This window comes from Euprymna scolopes, chromosome 11 (assembly GCF_053919585.1).
Source record: "Euprymna scolopes isolate OS-2025 chromosome 11, ASM5391958v1, whole genome shotgun sequence".
Taxonomy (NCBI): Eukaryota; Metazoa; Mollusca; class Cephalopoda; order Sepiida; family Sepiolidae; genus Euprymna; species Euprymna scolopes.
Window position 1 is genome coordinate 44,607,777 of NC_136492.1, and position 22,016 is coordinate 44,629,792.

At 32.0% G+C, this 22,016-nt stretch overlaps 1 protein-coding gene across 1 annotated transcript in view; it reads left to right on the forward strand.

Annotated features, from left to right (window-relative positions):
• The window catches only part of LOC145287848 (myosin-VIIa-like), a 534,923-nt gene that overhangs the window by 452,328 nt on the left and 60,579 nt on the right, over positions 1-22,016 (forward strand). Inside the window, exons 18-25 of the mRNA XM_080135723.1 lie at positions 199-336; positions 3,271-3,516; positions 6,588-6,767; positions 8,149-8,367; positions 10,656-10,763; positions 12,017-12,148; positions 14,377-14,448; positions 16,440-16,646. Of these exons, the coding sequence (XP_079991849.1) occupies positions 199-336; positions 3,271-3,516; positions 6,588-6,767; positions 8,149-8,367; positions 10,656-10,763; positions 12,017-12,148; positions 14,377-14,448; positions 16,440-16,646 (1,302 nt within the window). The remainder of the gene's footprint in view (positions 1-198; positions 337-3,270; positions 3,517-6,587; positions 6,768-8,148; positions 8,368-10,655; positions 10,764-12,016; positions 12,149-14,376; positions 14,449-16,439; positions 16,647-22,016) is intronic.

Consider the following 22,016-nt stretch of genomic DNA (forward strand, 5'->3'; position numbering starts at 1 on the left):
GTACTTAACTAAGTGCACTAGTATTATTGTTTTTAATTTTTTTAAATTCCTTTTTAAATTAAAAATGCTGATTATATACAAAGTGTCTTTTAATTAAGGTTAAAAAAGATGAATTAAAAAATATATATATAATATTGTCTTTATAGTTAAGTGGTCTGGTTTTAAGTTTTTTTAAAATTTTTTTACTTCCTTTTTTAGGGATCTGAAACAAGAAAGAGAACTCCTACTTTGGGAGCTCAGTTTAAGAAATCTCTTGATTCGTTGATGAGAACGCTTGGAAATTGTCAACCTTTCTTTGTACGTTGTATCAAACCAAATGATTATAAAAAGCCACTGGTAAGTATTGTTAGAAAGTCTGACATAAGGTCATTTATAATCCTGTCATCCTTAACTTATCTGTCATGGAACCTTTTATTTAGTTATTTCTTTCTCTTTACCAATCTACTTTCCAAAGAATGTTCATTTATTTGACTCTCTCTCTCTCTCTCTCTCTCTCTCTCTCTCTCTCTCTCTCTCGTATATGTATATTATCTTATTCACCATATCTCTCTTTATTTCTACTTAACAATTTTTTTATATATTCCCTTTTTCCTCCCCCATCAAGAATTATTTTAGAATCCTATGTATTTAGTCACAAATTCAGCTCTCCTCACACCTTAATATATCCTCCTCTTTGTATAAGGGCAATATCCAACTTCTTACCCTCCTTATTTTTCTACCAATTCAGATCCTTTCTGATCTCAATTCCTGATTCCTTATATAATCACAATTTACAATTCCTTCGAATTACTTCCTTCTTCCTCATGTCCATAACTCCTACATCTGAATTTCTTGTTATTAATATTCCTTCTATTTTATTATTTTTGTTATTATTCATTTATTATTATCCTCATATTTATCCCCACTGTGACGTAACTCATAAATTGGATTACGTATTCAATTAAAAATTGAAACATTTAATTTCAGGCCAATGAGAAATGTATCTTTTTTATTTTGAGGCAAATGAACATAGTTTCCAAGAGAGAGAGAGAAAAAAAGAGAGTATAGAAAAAAAGAGGGAGAGGCTAAACCTAAACAGAGAGAGAAAGAGACAGTGAGTATAGAAGAGAAGGAGAGAGGTGGGAGAGGCATTTAGTACACAGGCTAGCAGGTGGCTGATGATCGGGTCATTTGCTCAGAAACCCATCGACCCTTGCAGGTTGCTAGGCAACAAAGAATAAAGGAAAGAAAGAGCTAAGAAATGTACTAAGGAGAGAGAGAGGAAAAAGGAGAAGAGAGGCCTTTTGGTACAGGACAGTGACTGCTTGGCTGGCGCGCCAAGACGGGCGCACAGGGAAAATTTTCTACCGCTTCACCCAGCGACAGATGAACGAAGATGTGGATACCCCCCTCCATCAACAGCGACAGGAACGAAGTACGAAGTAATGCCTGGGAGAAACTCCATATCAACAGCAAAAGGAAAGAAATAATGCTTGGGAGTACAAGCTGGCGTTGTCAGAATACAGGATGTTAATTTCACGAACACAGGAGACATGATACTCCGAGAATAACCAAAATATTGAATGGATACGATATAGGAATACCGCGTGCCATGAACTGTCGCCTGAGGCGAATAAAATGAAGGTTAAAGTTCACTTTGAAAGTTGAAAGAAACAAAGACAAAGAAACATAAAAGCTGTGAGTTACCTCTCTCTCATATATTATATCAACAAATTCATTTTGTCTGGACTGAAGATACATTTTTTTTTGTATTGATGTATGTCTCGTTGGCATCTTTGAATAATATACAAAGATACCCCTCCCCATCTTTATAATTTTTTTTTTTTTATTTTTACTTAATTTCATTATTCCCTCCGTACCGTAATTTAATGTTTCATAATAATATTTCATTTCAAAAATATTATCACTAGTGTTTTTGTTTCATTCCTTCTTGCGCTTTTGTCGTGTTTGGTTTCCGTGTCTTTATTTTTATTTTTACTCGTGTAACACGTGCGATAAAATACTTGGGTTTTGCTTTCCCATAAATTCCCTTATACATCCTTTTTTTGTGACGTGTTACAAAGATAAACAATATTTGTTTTTATCGTAAGTTTCATTTCATACCCCTATGTTTATTTGTTACTTAAATCCCCACCTTTTATCGCATATGTTACACCAACTATTTATTTTTAATATTTTTTCCTTATTTTATTTTAATCTGCATTTTTCCTTCATAATGTATCATAAGCTAGATGTCACATTTTCCTTTATTTGTAACCTAGCTCATTTCTCCTCTTCTGGTGAGAAGCTTTAGGCTTTGAAATGCTTAGATATAAAGGGTATTTATAGCCCCTCCTACCAATGATGTTTTCTTCTTGATTGGACTGACAAATAAATCCATATATATCCATATTTATTTTGTTTATAACTTTCTTTATATGCTAATGCTCCGTCCCACATATTGAGCTTCTTATATCTTGATAAGTTTCCATTTTAAGAATCTTCCAGTATTCTTTAATCCCCTATGAAATATATGTGTGTGTGAATAATGATATGCAGCTAGCTCTTTTAATGTAGGATGGAGCATATCTATTAAAACTAGTAATTTCGGAATATTGCAAATATATAATCAGCTCAATAGAGGAGAGTTAGATCCTCTGGAGCTAAAGTTGATTAAATGGGAGATAAATGAAATGAATAAATTGATGTAAGTTCATTTACATGTTTAAAGAAATCAAGACAAAAACAACCTGGTATAATGTACGATCATTTCAAAGATTATATCAAGTTTATTCAAATACAGTCTCCTCATTAACACACTTATATATAATTTAGGTAAGTTTATGTCAAACGAGCTATAATGTTGATATAAAAGTACTCAATAATTAATAAAGCCATATATTTATTTAATATGAAACGTTTTATTCATATAAACATTTTTGGTTACACATTTGCAGACATGTTTCAATTCCAATTAGAACTCCGTTGATTTTCCTCCGGCTATTATGGATGCAAAGATTTAAATGAGAGAGCAATTCTTTTAGCAAGTAACACGTGATTAGTCACATGATTCATTAAGATGAAATTATTTGGATTAAACTTAGTTGTTGACCATCAGAATGTCTAAAATGTTTTGAATTTTTTATGTATTTCCTTTGTTATGTTGTCTAGAGGTGTTTCGGAATTAGGTCAGCTCAGTTATGTCTATGTTTTGGAACTTGCTTTCTAAATGATTTAAATTGTCAATATATATATATATATATATATATATTTATTTTTTTTATACCTTAGCTGTTTGACCGAAACTTGTGCTGCCGCCAATTAAGATATTCTGGAATGATGGAAACTATTCGTATCCGACGAGCTGGATATCCAATTCGACACAATTTTCAGGATTTTGTGGACCGCTATCGCCTCCTCGCAGTTGGAATTTTGCCTTCTCAGAAAGAAAACTGTCGGGCCGCTTCAACTAAAATTTTGCAGACTGTTCTCAAAGATGCAGACTATCAACTTGGTAAAACCAAAGTATTTTTGAAAGTAAGTCTGATGATTTTAGTGTAATCCTTCTAGTAGAATCTGTGCTTCCTGGGAAAGGAGGTGCACCTTTCCTTACACTTTGGTGTGTTAGAAAATAAAAAAGGAGCCTTTGAGGCACCCATGATTATGGTCATCCACCCCTTTTTTTTAATTTAAATACAATTTATATCTTCTTGTGGAAATTTTACCAAATCATATTTCCTTAAACTGATGATGCAAGTGAGATAGGGTGGGGGTTAAGGGTTATCGATGCAACCTATGGAATTGGCAGATCTACTATATCTATATTTATATTCACTAACGCCACTTCTTTTTTAGTCTTCAATGAACAGCAAATTTCAATTGTTTTTTTTTTTTTAAATTGAACAAAAAATTTATTTAAAGAAATAAAAGTGTATTTTAATAAGTTTCTATTTATTCATCTAAGAATTGTTTTCAAATGGCAGTATTTATTCAATAAATAGTCAATACAAAGAATGCTGTGAACTGAAGTTTATGCACTAATTTAAAAGAATGCAATTCATCTTAAAGATAATCAAACTATATTTTTTAATTTGTTTTTAATTACATTTTCACCCCAAACAAGGCACCTTGCCACTTTAATGTAGGGGCTACTATCAGGGACGTAAGTTGCAGGGATACTATATAGGGAGTTGAGCAGCAAGATGTCTGTTCACATTACACTTGAACTGAACAGTTGGGGAAGCCAGAACCTAGGAAGGAATTCCAGAGCCTAGCAGTTCTGGGGAAGAAACTATTAGAGTAGAAGGGTTTCTTACATCTCCATTGTGTAGGGGTGGGACTTTGCTGCTTGTCGGGTTTGACGAGGGTACTTATGTTGAGGGTGTACAAAGGCTGTAGTTCGTCAGAGCATCCACCATTAAAATACTTGTAAAACAGGTAGAGGGCTGCTACATTTCGTCGGTGAGACAGAGGTTGAAGCCTAGATGATAGTTGGCGACTCGCTTTTAAGCTCTGTCTAGGAATGAGAGACCAGTACCAGATGCATTAGCCCAAATGTGACAACAATACTCCGTACATGAATGAATCGTGGACATAGAGATACAAGATACTTTCATGGCTAATGATATTTTATCTGAAGGTACTTTGTTCAAATACCTCGGCTTAACGTTTGCAGAGAACATGAGTTGGAACAGATACATTGAGTGCATTGCCAACGCTGCTGCAAAGAAGGTAGGCTCTCTCTACTGTGCTAGACGCCAGAGAGTATCTCAACCATTCGCCCATGTATGGAGTATTGTTGTCACATTTGGGCTGGTACATCTGTTACTAGTCTATCGCTTTTAGACAGGGTTCAAAAGAGTCGCACTGTCATCTAAGCTTCAACCTCTGTCCTATTGACGAAATATTGCATCCCTCTGCCTGTTTTACAAGTATTTTAATGGTGGATGCTCGGACGAACTACAAGCCCTTGTAACCTCCAATTTTTTCCAGGTATTCTAACCACTGCGCAGTGGTTAGAGTACTTGAAAAAATCAATTGTAAAAAGTGGTATTCTCCTAAAGGTTGAAGGTTCAATTCTCAGTGTGGGTGACCAAAAAATACAATTGTAAATTACTTAGAACCTCTATCCAGTCATGGCTGATGGAACAAGAGCATGCTACCTCGATGAAGTAAATAAAGGGTTCTGTTTGAAATTCCGTCCAAATTCCTGAGTTCAACAGAAACAGTTGACAAGATATACTTGAAGAAGGTCAGAGGTTACATCAATCAAAACATTGTGAAAATGACACTCAAGATGAGAACAGTAGTATGATGAATCCAAATAATAAGACATTTTTTCTTACAAACTCTAGTGACCATTTTCTTATTAAAGTCAGATAATCACAGACACTGCCTATTTCAGCACCCTCAGCAAATACCACCACCACTCCATAAACACTTAAATCTATAAATAAAATTAAAGTTATGCATTACATTTTTCCTTTTGATTTCAAGAATAAGGAAGTGTTATTGATCAATTTTAAATAAATTAATGATTTAATCAGTTTTTATTTTATGATTAAAAAAAAACATGACTATTCGTATTTACAGACACAATATTTGAGCAGATAATTTGGATGCTAATAATGTTAGTTACAAGTGAAAATCGCATTTCAAGTAAAAGCACTTTTGGTGTTCTTACATATCATGTAGAATTAAGTCTCCTCACCAAAAATTAGAAAAATTGATCAAGATTACCTAGAACTTTTTATTTAAAATAATTGTTATTTTTTCGATCCACCATTAGTAAGAGTAGAAGTACTGGTTGCCAAAATGACATTATTTCCTGTTTTTCGAGTAATCATCAATAGTATGTGATATAAAAATAAGTTACGATAAAATTGATTTTTACTTGTAATTCTTCTACTTTATCATTTTTTTTTTTTAAATTTTTGGATGACGATACATAATTCTGCATGATATGTAAGTACTGGTTGCCAAAATGTTAGCATGTATTACCTCCCCTGTTTTTAGAGTAATTATCAATAGTAATATAAAATTTTTTTACTTAAAATGTAATTTTCACTTATTCTATATAAGCACCAATAATTTAATTAAAATAGAGATTAAATGAAATCGACGCAATTTTAGATGAATCAACACATCTTTAGAAGAGGCTCTGTCTACCAGTCCATCATACTTTAATTTTTTTAACTATTGGAGTCATTACTTATCAAGACTAAGAACAACTCAAAGATAAGGAAGTATTATTAATTAATGGTATGGAATGCAATTTAATTACTAAATGTGTATATTAAATGGCCATCTCTTATTTTAAATGCTTTCCATAGTTGGCTCTGTTGAACCAATGTTACTCTTGCCAATACCCTAACCCAACTCAACCACTACCTAATGGCAGAGAGTCCCAATACATAACACAGGCTTTCATGCTTAATTTTGTTATACTTTTTTTATATGTAAAAAAAAATGCATACAAAATTTTTGTAGTTTGTTTTGGATTGATTAGAGGAACAACATTTATTTGATATTTGTTTTCATAATAATTCTGATATTAAATCTTGCTTTTATTTATTTTTCTACTTTATTTTTGTTATTTCTTATTCCAGGATGCACAAGATGTTTTCTTGGAACAACAACGGGAAATTATGATGACCAAGAAAATCCTGATAATTCAAAAGACTGTCCGAAGTTGGCATGTGAGACGTAAATTCATGATGATGAGACATGGTGTCATCACAATCCAGCGTGCTTGGAGAGCGCATGAAGCGAGGAGGCGTTTCTTGAAGGTAACCTCTTTTGCCCCTTCTTTTCTTTTTGTAATTGATCAACGCTTTCAAGATTTATTATTTTTAGATTTTTCATTTCATTACAGTAAAGTAGAGACGGGAGTTTGTTTTTTAGCAGGATTTTCTTTACATACTAGAGCCTTCAATTGCTGTAAGTTCATTGCATTTTGGTCTAAATCCGTACTCTTTAAATAAGCAGAAGCTGATTTCTGGCAGATTGCTGAAGCCTTACCTTATTTTTTCATCAGTATTTGACTACATTCCTTCTTCTCTCTTACTTTATCTTTCTTTCTCTTTTCCATCCTTCATCTTATCTTGCCTTTCCTTTCTCTCTTATGACAGTTTACTCTAAAAATTGAAAATCTTAATTTTCCCATGGTGGCTAAAACTTCAAACAATTCATGCAGTGTTTGTCTCTATCCTCCACTTGCACACTGTGTCTTTCTCTTAATTTTTACTTTCCTCGTTAAAACTGATTAGATTTGCTTAGGAACTGCTCTCTTCACACATACGCATAAGGGGAAGGGAGGGCATGGTTCATAGCAATTTTAGCTTTTCTTATCACCTTTCTAGTAAACTTATTTTATCGAAAAGAAATAAAAATGATGTTAAACCATGGCAACGTTTTTTTTTTTTTTTAATAACTTCTACCAATAGATCCAAACATTACATAAGGTTTCATGTTCATAAGAGAGGTTTGTCAGATATTACTTGAGTTGTGGTTTAGTTTTTATTTTCTAAATAAAAATTTCATTATAGTCATGCTTATAGATAAGTAACTTTATCAATAATCTATTATGTTCAAATTGGTTTTGTACACTTACATATATTTATTATATATATAGAAGTGAACGTGTCTGCGTGTGTGTCAGTGTACATTTTCCAATGCAATAACTCTGTCAATTTTCAGTCTACAGACTCGAAATTTGATATACAGGGTACTGAGATTTGGGACAATCTTTGTAATCCATTTTCGGCCAGAAATTTGGCTGTTAAGGGGTCAAAGTTCAACGATTTGACGTTTGAGAACTCTACCAAACTCCTCTGACAATTTTGGGTCTAAACACTTGAAATTTTAGATATAGGTTCCTTGAACATGGATCTAACTTAATAACTTGATTTGAGCCAAAAAAACAATAAATTTTTAACTTTGACCCCTATTATGACCTCTTATATCTTTAGGTTATATTTTTTAGTTCATTCATATTTTTTGTTGTACCCTCTTCCCAATAACACCTCTCCTGTAGTCAATCAAACTCTTCCAAAGAATGAATAGATTGAAGAAATCGATATTATTTCTTTTTTGTATCAACTGTTATTGTTCAATATTAAATTTTGTTACCAATATTAATTCAAATTTTTTTCTTTTCCCTGTTTGTAGATGCGGAATGGTTACATGAGGCTACAAGCGCTTACTCGCTCAAGAATTCTTGCCCACCATTATTATTCATTGCGATCCCGTATTACAAATTTCCAACGCTTTGCCCGAGGGTATTTGGCACGACAGGCCATGTTGAAACGTAAGGAAGCCATCATCAAAATACAGTCGGGTGTTCGCGCTATGATTGCCAGAAAACGCTTCAGGAGACTCAGAATTGAGGTAGGAATTAGAAACTTTTTTTTTTCTTCAAAGAATTTCTCTTTTCAGCTGATCTCATGATTTTATACAATAATGAAATAAAAGTTCGAAACTAGCTAGCTTGAAATACTTGAAACATTAAGTTAAAATAATATTTTATTCATGACTTTGTTGGAAACGCAAAATCAAATCTCTGTTATTTGTATAAGATAAACATTAACATTTTAGTAATTTGGATACAAATTTACTTTTAAATGTGACCATAAAGAAATGAAAAGAAATCAGTTAGCTTTTTTCACTTGCAATTTAGAAATAGATCACAACTTATTGAAAATCAGGTCAGTCCCTATAAATAAAGAAACATTTGAACAGGAAATAAAACAATATTACAAAACAGAACTATTTGTCATATTGAAATGAAAACAATCATTGAATTTAAAAATAATAATAAATATTTGTTGATTAATAAAATGTTCTTTTTCAAAACCAATATGCAAATGACTTCATATAGGCCATTTTGACTTTACTCTTAGTGTGAGAAATGGTCCCAACTTTCGCATTTATTTATTTAGAAAGAAATCTTTTGAAGAAGTTGGTAAATTATTTTGTCCTAAGGCTGCCTTAAAAACTTTCAAATTTTGGAAAAAAAAAAATATACGTATAATTATCCACGAACATATTTCATCATTTATGATCCATCAGCATACCTAGACTAAGTGAGAGTTGAAATTGGAACCCAGTGACTAAGATTCAACTCTACTACTGAGCCACAAACCCCACTACTGGTGGAAGAGATATAGCACACTTATAAATGTTAATATTTTATATTCTTATTTTAAAATATTGATAATTGAATGTATTCAATTATTTTTATCAAAAAAAGTTTGGTGCTTATTTAGAATTAGACTCAATTTTTAAAAAAAATCTTTCTGATGTACATACTCATCACAGAACGAAGATGTCATATTCCAAAAATCACATAAATTGATCAAGTAGTTTTGTTTTAAGAAAATCAAATTTTATGATTTTTAACAAATATTTTAATTATTTTGAATACATTCGAATTGAATTGTCGTTCTTGAATTTTGGCAAAATTTTAAACAATATGGTCACATCTGGCCTCCTCCTCACTTCCTCCTATGATTTTTCTGTATTTTTTTTTTTTTTTAATCAAGTGTAATTCTAAAACACTGAAGATTTACCTTAATATTAGGTGGAAATCATTATTCTCTTTAGCAGAGTGGTTTCCAAATTTGGGTGCATATATATTATACAAAATATGAGATACCCACAGACATGTCTTTCATTGTCTATGATTCATCAGTGTAACTAAACACTTACTATATATATATATATATATATATAAAAATTTTAAAAAATACGTCCAAGTAAAGAATGGGCGACTTTCTAAAAAAAACACCAGATCTCTGAGGCGGAGACGTTAAAATTAATATTGTTTAAAAAAATCAACAACAAAAACTATATATATATGTGTTCCTGAATTGTGTTTCCTGTTGTTTTTTTCTGTTTTTTTTAATATTTGATCATCAAATATTCAAAAAACAGGAAACAATTCCTTATTCCATAGATTTTCTAAAATTTACATTTTCCTCATCAAAGGAAGTAAAATAGTCAAATTATATATAAAAAAAAAAAAAAGAAAACATTTCAGGAACAGTATAAAAATTGAAACCTTAGATATTGAAGCTTTAAAATCTGGTTGCAGGAGTTGGAAAGAAAGTAGAATCCAGACCACTACTATGATGTCCAGGCGTCTTCTTCATATCTATTATAATATGTAATTCTTCATATCTATTATAATATGTAATATCCAACATCTGAAGAGAGTTCAACAACTAGCTACTCAAATGGTGCATGGACTATCAGATCTACTTTACGAAACTTGACTCAAGAATCTTAATCTTTTTTCCTTTGAGCTCCTATGTTTACATAGTGATTTTATTTGGACTACAATCTTCTTAATGTTATGATCTCCATCAGGACTTACTATTTGCTTTTACACTAGAAGGGGTCTTCGCAAAATCTGTTTCACCATCGATTTTGATTGAACTATAGGAGAGCTACTTTCTCAATCAGGATCCCTGAACATTGAAATAGATTTTCAAAATATGTAGTAAATGAGCCAAAAACACAGCAATTCTGTATCCCTTTCTGTGCAAATTTTACTGTTTTATCTTTTGCCAAATTTATTAAATTTAATTTATATTCAGATTATTTGACATCCATGCAATGCCTGGTAAGTCAGCTAGTATTAGATCAATTTTTTTATTATTTTATTCTGCTTACAGCATCAAAAGAAAATGGAAGCTGAACAACTACGATTGGAAGAAGAAGAGAAATTACGCAAGAAGATGAATGACAAGAAAGCGAGACAGGAGGCAGAGAAACTTCACCAGGTATGCTCTCGGTTACATTTATTGTAGTTGGATTTTGTGCCAGACTTTAAAAAAACTTGAATTGGGAACTTAGATAACCATTATTAGATGTCACCTAGGTCAGAGGTGAAAAGTGAAATATGTGAAAAGTTAAATAATAAATGGTTTTACAAATCATAATGTGTGTGGATTAATGTTTTTTTTTATGTTTGGCATGGATAATTCAGAAAGATGAAAGTTACAGGTTTCCAATGACTAACAAAGTAATTGCTACAAGAGTTAGCCATGGTCGGGAAGAGGGGTGTTGCCAGCAATTTTTCTATTTCTGATGAACTTAAAAAAAAAACAACTTTATACTTTTATTCTTGTTTTAGTAACAAATAATAATGACAATTGATCTATGGGCATAATCACATATAACATGAATCTCAGGCCCGTGGCGCAGTGGATAGAGACATTGAATCTCTACAGTTCCAGATGAGCATTGTCTGAAGATAGCGGTTTCAATCCTACTCAAAGCCGGCCAGAGGCTTAGTTGGCCAAAATGTGATGAGATGACAACAACAAATTGCTAAGAATGCAGTTAGCAGATTCAGCATTTCTATCCTGTTGTGGTTAATCACCTGACAAAGGCCAGAGGAATAGTTGGCTAAAACATCATGGAACAACAACTAGAAGATAAGTAGAATGGTCCGCAATAAATGGATAAATAAAACAAATTACTCATCTCAATAAGAATTCCAATTAAATAAAAAAAACTCTATAATGTAATATCTCAACACCCACCTCTCCTCCTCTCTCTCTCACCTCTCTCCCTTCCTTCCTTCTCCCTCTCTCTCCCCCTCTCCCTCTTTATTTCACCCTTCTTCTTTCTCTCTCTCCGTCTCTTTCTCTCTCTCCCTCCCTCTCTTTCTCTCTCTCCCTCTCTTTGTCTCTCACTCTCTCCCTTTCTTTCTCTCTTCCTCCTCCTTTGTCTCCTTTCTCTCTACAATCTTTCAGTGTTGTTTCTTTCACATTCTTTCTTCTCTTGCGAGAAATAAAAATCTAACTACACTTATAAAGGTTTGATATGTGACGATATAAGATAGTACAAAATATACATCTTTGCATAGTTTCTGTTTCATAAAACCTGGAATCCAGTCAGTGCATGACCAGAATATTCTTTTTTTAAATCTGATTTTTATATTGAAAATGCCTAGTTTTCTTAATCGTAATCTTTATTTTTAATGGGAATTTCTTTTCTTTTTAATTTTTTTTCATCTCTCTCTCCTCAGTTACGCTTGGCTTCCATCCAACAAGACCGTGAAGATGAAGAAAGAAAAGACAGAGAAGAAGCTGGAAAGAAATGGAAAGAAATTGAACGAGCAGAAAAGAAACGCAATGATGAAATTAACTATGAAAAAATGGTAAATAACCTTTTTTTTTCTTATTCCACCTCCATCCCACATTTGAAGATTTTTTTTTATTTAGTTTTTATCAAATGTTTTCATGTCAATCCATTGTGAGGCATTCTTTTTCAATGTGACAACTTTTATCTCACAATGGCTGACAAGCTATTATAGCAGAAGAATGACATTGTCTCATTATTTTTGCTTCAGTTCATAAAAAAGTAAATTTTATCACTAACATCATTGTTTTCTTTTTTGTAATCATTTTTTTCATTATATTCAATAATGATAAAAGAATCAAAAGAGGTATTATCATTGAAAAGCTAAGATTTTCAATACAAAATTGTTAAAGTTTGCACACTGTATTCTTCTAACATGATCCCTCAACCTAACAGTTATGTGTAAAATAGGACTGTTTATTTAATTAAGGCACACAATATGATATAAAAGAAACACAATCCCTGGCTCGTTTGAAATACAGCTAGAAAATTTACACTCCCATCTCTTGCAATGATTCGAGGATCAGGTTTGTTTTCTTCAGAATTCAAACCAGTGGAGAGATTGTTGCTAGTTTAAATTACCTATCTAGTTTTTGATGGTAAAGTGTTGTGTATGTGTGTGTGCATGCATTTTTTTGGAGAGGGGAGGGGGTGCTACTACAGTCACCAATTATCAAGGTTAAAAACTACTCAAGGTTAAGAACTAATGTGATGGATGGATTTTTGTTTAACGATGGAATCTTGTTTAATTCAGAATCTTAAGAAATCGTTAAAAGTTGCATCCAGAGCAGAATGCGATAAAAAAATTCTTAGAGGCATTAAAATGTTTTTATGCTGTTGGTTTTGTTAAATATAATTAAATGAAGAATCATTTCAAGTTAAAATCCATTTAATATTATGCATATAACTTGAGAAAAACGTGCTTGAAATAAAATCAAGTCAAATTCAGTTGCCATTTTGTTTAGATTTCATTTAATAATATTTAAGAAAATCAACAATGTAAAACCATTTTTAATACCAATCATAATTAAAATGATTCACTTTTTAATTCTGATAGATATTAATCATTTTATTCTGATATAAACCATTTTTATGTTTTCACATTCTGCTCATCAGCATGACCTAAATTACCAAATACCAAATGTCAGGATTGAAAATAATTAATGAAGTGAACAAAGTTGGATTACTTATACATGGCGTCTAGAATCTAAATTCACTAAAATTCTTGCATCAACTTTAATTTCAAACTCCAACATGATGAATCTACCCATATGTTTCTTACTGACAAGAAAAGTGGCGGGGAAGGCGTTAATTTCTTAACTTGGTAAGCCATGGTAAATCTTTATTGCCTGTGAATGAAAAAAAGAAAGCTGCATGCTGCTCAAATATGTTTTGGTTTATTAAGAGTAATTAATAAGAGAAGAATTACAAAAGTTCAATAAGGCTTAATATGTCTTTGAACAAAAGTTTTTATTTTCCACTTTATTCAAAGAATTAAATTGAGTTAATTTTGGGTCTGACATGAATTACATGTACCAATCAAATGATTAGATATATGTCTATTTCTTTCTGCATTTTTTGGTCCTATTTTCTGTATGCTTCAAATATTGTGGTTTATGGGGACCTCCAACTATATTGCTTTTCCGTGTTAAATTTTTGATTGACAATAAAGATAATGGCCACTTTCTCTAATATTCGGAAATAAAGAATATTCTTTTTTTGGAAATTTTAGTTTAATTCTTTATTTCTACCATATTTTATCAATAATTATTATAATAACCTTGTTACAACAATGTGATCTTTTTTTTTTGTTTACCATAAAAGTGATGAACTCATTTTGTGTCACTTTAGATTGAACATCTGAATCTTTTCATAATTCTCTCTATAGTTAAACCAACTCCAATTTATTGGGGGGGGGGGATAAAATTAAATTCATTAAAACATCTACTTCTTTTGATTCTGTTTTGTAAAACAATAAATAAAAATGTTTATTGCTGACGCTGTTTTTGTATTTTCTTTAATTGTTTGTCCCCTTTTAAGTAATTCAGTTTCAGTGTGAACTTTTTAATGAAAGCAAAAGAAACAAATAAATAAATATAGAACTTGTCATCATTCAAGGGAGATAATTCACTGAAAAAAATTTTGTTAGAAACATTGATTAAAAACATTGAAACTTTAGCATAATTCATTTGTACATTTTTTTCCCCAAATGTTTTGTATTAAAGAAATATTTTTTTCCTCCAAAAGGTGGGTGACATGTTTGACCCGATTTATACACCTGAAACACAAGACCGTGACCTGCCTCCATCACAGTTTAAGGTACATTTGGCTTTTCTTTACTTTAAACAAATTACTAATTTACTTAGAAATGAAGAACAAATACATTATATTATTGATTTAGATTTAAATTCTTAAATGATTCTAAAGAATTTAAGTGTCTCCACTTTGAAGTTCTGCTGATCTAAGCTGTATTGTTGTACATTGTTACAACCGGTATGACATGTATTTTTTAAGAAAAACTGCTTTTTATGAATTTTTATAAAATGGACACCTACACTTCAAAGTCATCTGGAAGATAAAAAATCTTTGGTCAATTTAATCCACACTGCTGATTGAGAAGTTTTGTGCATGTCAACTCTTGTTTATACAACAAATAATTCCCCATGTGGGTTGAACTACGGACACAATAAAATTTGTTTGTATTAAATGCATTGATTTCAAGAGAAAAAGAAATCTTTCTTGACTAATGCAATTTTCATTTTTGTCCCAATCCAACCTTATGTCTAACTGTTCTCATATGAGGCAAGTAATTAGAAATATTTTACAGTAGAAAAGAATATAAAAAAATAATTAAATATTAAATGTTAGAATATCCCTACTGAAAAGCAATCAATCTGTCTGGATAAATGGTAAAGATTTGACAGATGCAAAATATAACCATTATAAAAGTAAATATTTGAACAACACTGCAACAAACTCGTTAGCTGAAAATTTATATAAATATATTTACACCAATGAAATATATATACAGAAATATATACAAAAATATATACAAAAACATTTCTTTTAACTTATGCAAAAATTGACACAGAAATAAATATTTAGAGATATTAAAAACTCGAAACCTTTATTAAAATGACCCCAAACTAACTGATATTACATAAAAAAATAGCATCAAACCAATTTTTTCTTATTGGAAGCTGCTCAAAACAAGGCATGAAGCTAAAAGAACAAAAGATGATTAATGCAAAAACTGGAGATGTCTATTGATCTTGATATTGAAACGACTAAGGCTATACATAGGAGGAAAACAGTTAGCAAGAAGAGTTTTACAAGTCTGCAGTTGTTAGAAATAGGAAAATGTACCTGAACAACAAGTTGAAGACTACTCGACAAACGAGCAGGTTTAAAGCCGAAACAGAGGAAGCAGAAAATCAGACTTTTGTGAAGAATATATGCCATAAGAGTACTAGTACTTTTATCAGAATTAGCGTCAAAACTGGTAAAGACTTAAACCCTCGTGCTACATATTTTTGTTTTGAAACAGTGGTACCCAAACATCATGATTCTCTCCATTTTATTAGAAAATAATAAAAAAAAAAATTCATCAAGCCATATAAAAAGACAGAAATTATTGCATATACCATCTAAACGTTTGTCAAAGGCAACTTGAAGTGTTTACATAGTAAGCATCATCATAGCAGATTGTTTCAAGGAACAGAAACATAGAGAATTTTGTCTTCTGTTGATGCAAAGCAACGATGGTGCATCTTCTGTGGATGAACATTGGCATTGATGGATGTTGATGTGAAAAACTAAAGGTAGATTTACATTCTTGTTTATAATGTTGTATGCCAGAATCGGGTCTCCTCACATTTGACATGATACTATGCAAGAAAGCTATAGTGTAGCATGATAATCAATATTACACACACTTATGCTAGTGACTAGAGAACTTTTACTCAATCATCTTAACTCAATCTCAATGATAGATTATTGATCAGTTTCTTTTCTTTTTCTTTTTTTACTTAAAATGGTTTGCAATCTTAATTGGTAGGCTAAATATGTGTAAATGAAATTATTAGGAAATACTGAATTTTAGAGCAGGTGTGGATCAAACTTAAAGCAACAGGAAACTGTTACCATATAGTAAAGTTTGGGAGACCACTGCTCTAAGATATAGTACCGGTAGAAATTCCAAGATATGTATATGTGAAATTTTTTTTTTTTTTTTTTTGCTTACTTTATTATCTGAAACATTTTATTCAAATGACCAACTTTTCACCTTTTTTATAATAATTTTTCTGCAGGACATTGACTCTGGAAAAAATGCTGCTATTGCCGAGGTGGGTAGTGAATTTAAAATGATCAACGTCCCTGATGACAAAGAGCTGCTCATGGAATACAAATTCTCCAAGTTTGCCTCTATGTACTTCCAAAATAACACATCCCACATTTATATACGAAGAACTCTCGCCGAACCCCTGCTGTCATTACCAAATCCTGGCGACCAAATGGTAAGAATGATACATAAATCAAGATTATTGAAAATTTCACTTTTAGAGATAACATCAAAGAATTAAATAATGTAGACCAAACTTAAAAAACAAAGAAAACTTTGGAAAACCTTGGTTGGTAATTAATCTTAATTGGCATTCAGATTAAAATATAAAAAGAAAAAAATATGATCTTCCATTACTGCGTATTTTCTTTGTATTTTTTTTAATTGAATCATTTTTTTATTTTTTATTTTTTTTAATTTGTTTTGTTTATTTAAATCTTTTTTCTCTTATACTGTCGGTGGGGCATTAGAATACGCTGACTGTCCCCCTGCAGAGGGTAAAAGTCCCTCAATGGGGCTACCTGTTGACTGTGGGTGGCAACCCGTGATGCCTAGGAAAAGGATCCTGGTGGCTGAGCAACTGATGCCTAGGGAAAATAAAGGTATCAGTTGCAACACTCCACTTTGGCCTTGTACTAGGCTAGACGGGCGGTCGGAGAGGCCCGATCTGATCAATCAGCTAGTCATGTCAAGCCCTAACACTTACGCTGAAAATGTCAATTATAACATTTAAAAATAAACAAATTTAATCTAAAGATAATACAACATCTTATTACTACAAACATAGATAAACCAGGTAAGTGTTAGAAGGCGATGGCAAGGGTCAATCAACTGATGAGACAAAACCACACAACTGCTCCCTAACCAATGTTTCTATCAAACTGGGAAAGAAGAAACTAAAGGAGGAAACAGGAAATGATGGAACAAACTCAACCAATTGAGTAAATCTTTTTAGTATCCCTGGGATGAAATGACGAATGGGTTTCCAGTTTGGGTTCCAAGGAGGATGGGGAGCAAAAGAGATGAAAATCTAAACAAACTTCCATGGATATAATAAACCCAAACAAAAAACCCAGAAACCAAAAAATAAAACAAAATTGAAAAGAACCCACTCTGACGTAATTAGCTCAGACAGTGAGCAAGAATATAACTATGAAATAATTGATAAAGAAAAATACCCAAAATTCATAGTAATCGAAACCTTAGAAGGAAAAAAGATCAGCAATCTGTCTCCATTCTTAATTGAAAAAATACTGTCTCAAAACAGCAACCCAAAAATGGCAAAAAAAAAAAAATGAAAAATGGCAATCTACTTGTCACAGTAGACAACTATAAAGACGCGAAAAACATCTTAAAGATAGAAAAATTCCATATCTATAAATGCAAAAGTTTTGCTCATGAAAGACTAAACACATCAAAAGGTGTCATAAAAAGCCATGAATTAACCTTGGCTACAGCAGAAGAAATAGAAAATGCCCTAAGAAAAGAGGGAGTAATTGATCATGTTCGAATAAACATAAAAAGGAATGGTCCAACCATGCCTACAAAAACCTACGTACTAACATTCAATACACCAAAAATTCCCAAAGAAATAAAAATCGGATATACAATAGAACAAGTAGAATAATATATACCAGCCCCTCTGAGATGTTTCAAGTGTCATAAATATGGACATAGCAGAGAAACATGCAAGGGACAGAAAATATGTGGAAAATGTGGCTTAAAAGAACCTAACCACACTAAAAGGGAATGCCCGAACGAAACAAAATGCCTAAATTGCCAAGAAAAACACCCAGCATACTCTAAAATATGCAAAATCTTCAAAAAAGAAAAAGAAATAGCTGAAATAAAATACAAACAAAACGTGTCCTTTCCTGAAGCAAGGAAAATAGCAAGCTTTCGAGAAAAAATAAACACTTATGCAGACATCACAAAAATTTCAAACCAAACCCACTACCAAGACCTACTTAAGCTGAACTCTAAAATCTAATTGAAACTTTAAAAACTAACCAAAATGAAAACAAGAAACAAATGCCAGTATCTTCTAAAACTCAGTCAAATGATCTAAAACAAGTCCCAAAGAACAAAAAAGAACCCGAACAACAAAAACCACAAACCGTGGAAGATCCAAATCACGAACAAAGACAAAAGCAAAAGATAAACACACAATATCTGGAAAGATGGAAACAGAACCAAAATAAATAAAAAACAGAAATAATATTAATCGAAAACGAAAATAAATTTGAATTGATTGAAATCTAGAGTCACAGAAATAAATCTAGCTCCAAAAACAGAACTGACCAGGAGGAGAAAATGGAGACCGAGGAACCAAACAGTTCAAGTAAACACAAAACAAAAACCACTAAAAACACAACGAATCAATAGAATAGCTATATTTAACGACAAAACACACACATACCTTCACCCAGGCACAGGAACAACATCAGCTATAGACCTAACCCTAACCCTATGCTCACCCACAATATTTATGGACTTCCAATGGGAGGTACATAACGACCAGTGCGGCAGCGATCACTTTCCAATTTTTCTCAAAACCCAAGAACCTGCAACAGAAGAAACAAAACCAAAATGGCAAATCTATAAAGCTAACTGGACTGAATTTAGCAAACTTTGTACAAACTTAATTAACTAAGAAATAGCTAACAAACCAGATCCTATGTTAGCTTTCACCAATATGCTAAACGAAATAGCAATCAAGACAATCCCAAAATCTTCCACTAAACCACACCCAAAATAAACGCCATGGTTCACAATAGAATGTAAAGAAGCAATAACCAACAGGAAAAAAATGCTAAAACACTTCAAACAACATTCTACAAAACCCAACCTTCAAAAATACCTACAAGCACGAGCAAAAGCACGCTATATTATAAAAAAAAGCAAAAAAGAAACCTGGCAAAACTATATTTCCAAATTGAACAACAACACGCCATCAAAAAAAACATGGGAAATAATAAGAAAAATAACTGGAAAAAAACTTGGAACACCAATAAATAATATAAGTAAACCAAATGGTAGACAAATTATAGACAAAAAAGAAATAGCAAACATAATCGCAAATGAATTCAGCCAAAACTCATCATCCAACCACTACTCCCCCAAATTCCAAAAATATAAAAACAATGCAGAAAAAGAAAAACTCAACTTCACATCCAATAACAAAGAATACTATAACATCTCTTTCGCTATAACAGAACTAAAAAATGCAATTCATAAAAGTAAAGATACAGCTACCGGTCCAGACGACATCCACTATCAATTTCTAAAACACATGCCAGACACATTTCTCAACATTCTCTTACAGATAATTAACAACATATGGTGGACTAACAATTTCCCAAAACACTGGCTCGAATCCAATATCATCCCAATTCCTAAAACAGGAAAAGATCACTCCAACCCTACCAATTATCGTCCCATCGCCCTAACAAGCTGTATATGCAAAACAACAGAAAGGATGGTCAATGAGGCATTTAGAAAAATATAACCTCATCTCTACACACCAAAGCGGATTTAGGCAAAATTTAGGTACTAACGACCAATTTATTCGACAAAACATATATGTAACGATCTAATAAGAAACCATCACATGGTCTTAATCTTTTTTGATATTGAAAAAGCGTATGAAACCACGTGGAGGTATGGAATCTTGAAAGATATTCATAATATGGGAATCAGAGGAAACCTAACAAAATTTATCCAAGAATTCCTATCCCACAGAACATTTAAAGTATGCTTAGGAAATATAACATCAGATCAATACACACAAGAAACAGGGGTACCACAGGGTAGTGTACTATCTGCCACCCTTTTTCTAATTAAAATCAGCGGTATAATCGAAAATGTTAACATGGGATTGGAAAAAACATTATTTGTTGATGACTTTTCAATAACTTGCTCATCACCAAATATGCAACTATCGAAAGACAAATGCAACATTGCCTTAACAAAATAGATCTTTGGGTTAACAAAATGGATTCAAAATGTCCAAAAGCAAAACCACGTATCCACTTTTGTAAGAAAAAAAAATACCACCTTGACCCACAGCTCAAACTAGATGGACAACTAATACCAGTAGTACAATATACCAAATTTCTAGGGATCATTTTTGATAATTAACTAAACTTCAAGGAGCACATTAACAAATTAAAACAAAAATGCTTAAAAGCAATAAATATCTTTAAAATAGTATCAAAACTAGACTGGGGAGCAGATCAAGCTACAATGCTCAAAATATACACATACTCACATATCAGATCCAAACTGGACTATGGTTGTGCCATATACAGCTCTACTTACAAATCCTACAAAAACAAACTACTAACAATACAGAATCAAAGTTTAAGGCTTAGCCTGGGAGCCTATCAAACTTTACCAATGGAAAGCCTGCATGTAAAATCCCAAGAACTACCCCTGCATTTAAGATAGGAAAAACTAGTGTTACAATACACAACAAAACTACAAAGCAACCCCGAAAAACCCAACATACAAAACTACCTTGAACCCACAATGTACAAACTTTTATTCAGGAAAACCAAAAAGTATACCCTCCTTTAGACACAGAATTAAAGAAATAATACATCAAATTAATGAAAACCCCGACAATATAATTACTCAAAAAAATAAACAACAGACCACCATGGACATTACACAAACCAAAAACTGACCTAACACTTACTGCTTACAAGAAAAACATTATAAATAATATAACAAACAGAAGCAACTTCTGAGAACTAAGAGAAAAATATGCAGAATACATAGAAATATACACCGATGGGTCTAAAACTATAAACGAAACAAGTGCAGCATGCACAGATGGACAAAATCAATATCAAATACGACTGCCCAATGAGGATTCAATATATACAGCCGAGCTGCAGACCATCCAAAATAGCTCTCAAACACATCAAAGACATCAGCGAACAAAAATTCATAATATATACAGACTCCCTATCCTGTATCATGGCCCTTGAAGAAAAATCTAAACACCCTTTTATCACAGAAATTATACAAGAATACAACGAAATAACCGAAAAAAAAAAACCCAAAGAAATTATAATAGCCTGGATACCAAGCTAAAAATGAAAAGGCAGACAAACTGACTAAAGAAGCCACCAAATGGAAAAAATTAAAATACCACACACAGACCTAAAAAGGAAAATCAACGAATATATAGAAAACAAGTGGCAAGAGGAATGGAACAATGCACTGCAAACAAATTGCACGAACACCAACCAATAATTAAAAACGAAAAACAAAGAATTTTTAAAGGAAAAAGAGAAGAAATTGTACTAAACCGAATACGAATACAAAATTAACAAAATTAACTCATTCCTATCTATCGAATAACAAAATTAACTCATTCCTATCAAATCAAAGTAGAGGAAACACCAAATTGCACACTCTGCAACCAACCACTAACAATTAAACATCTACTGACAGAATGTGCAAAACTCGGAAGAAATATTTTAATACAACAAACATTAGAAAAGTGTTCCAAGAAGTGGAGCCCCAACAAATCATA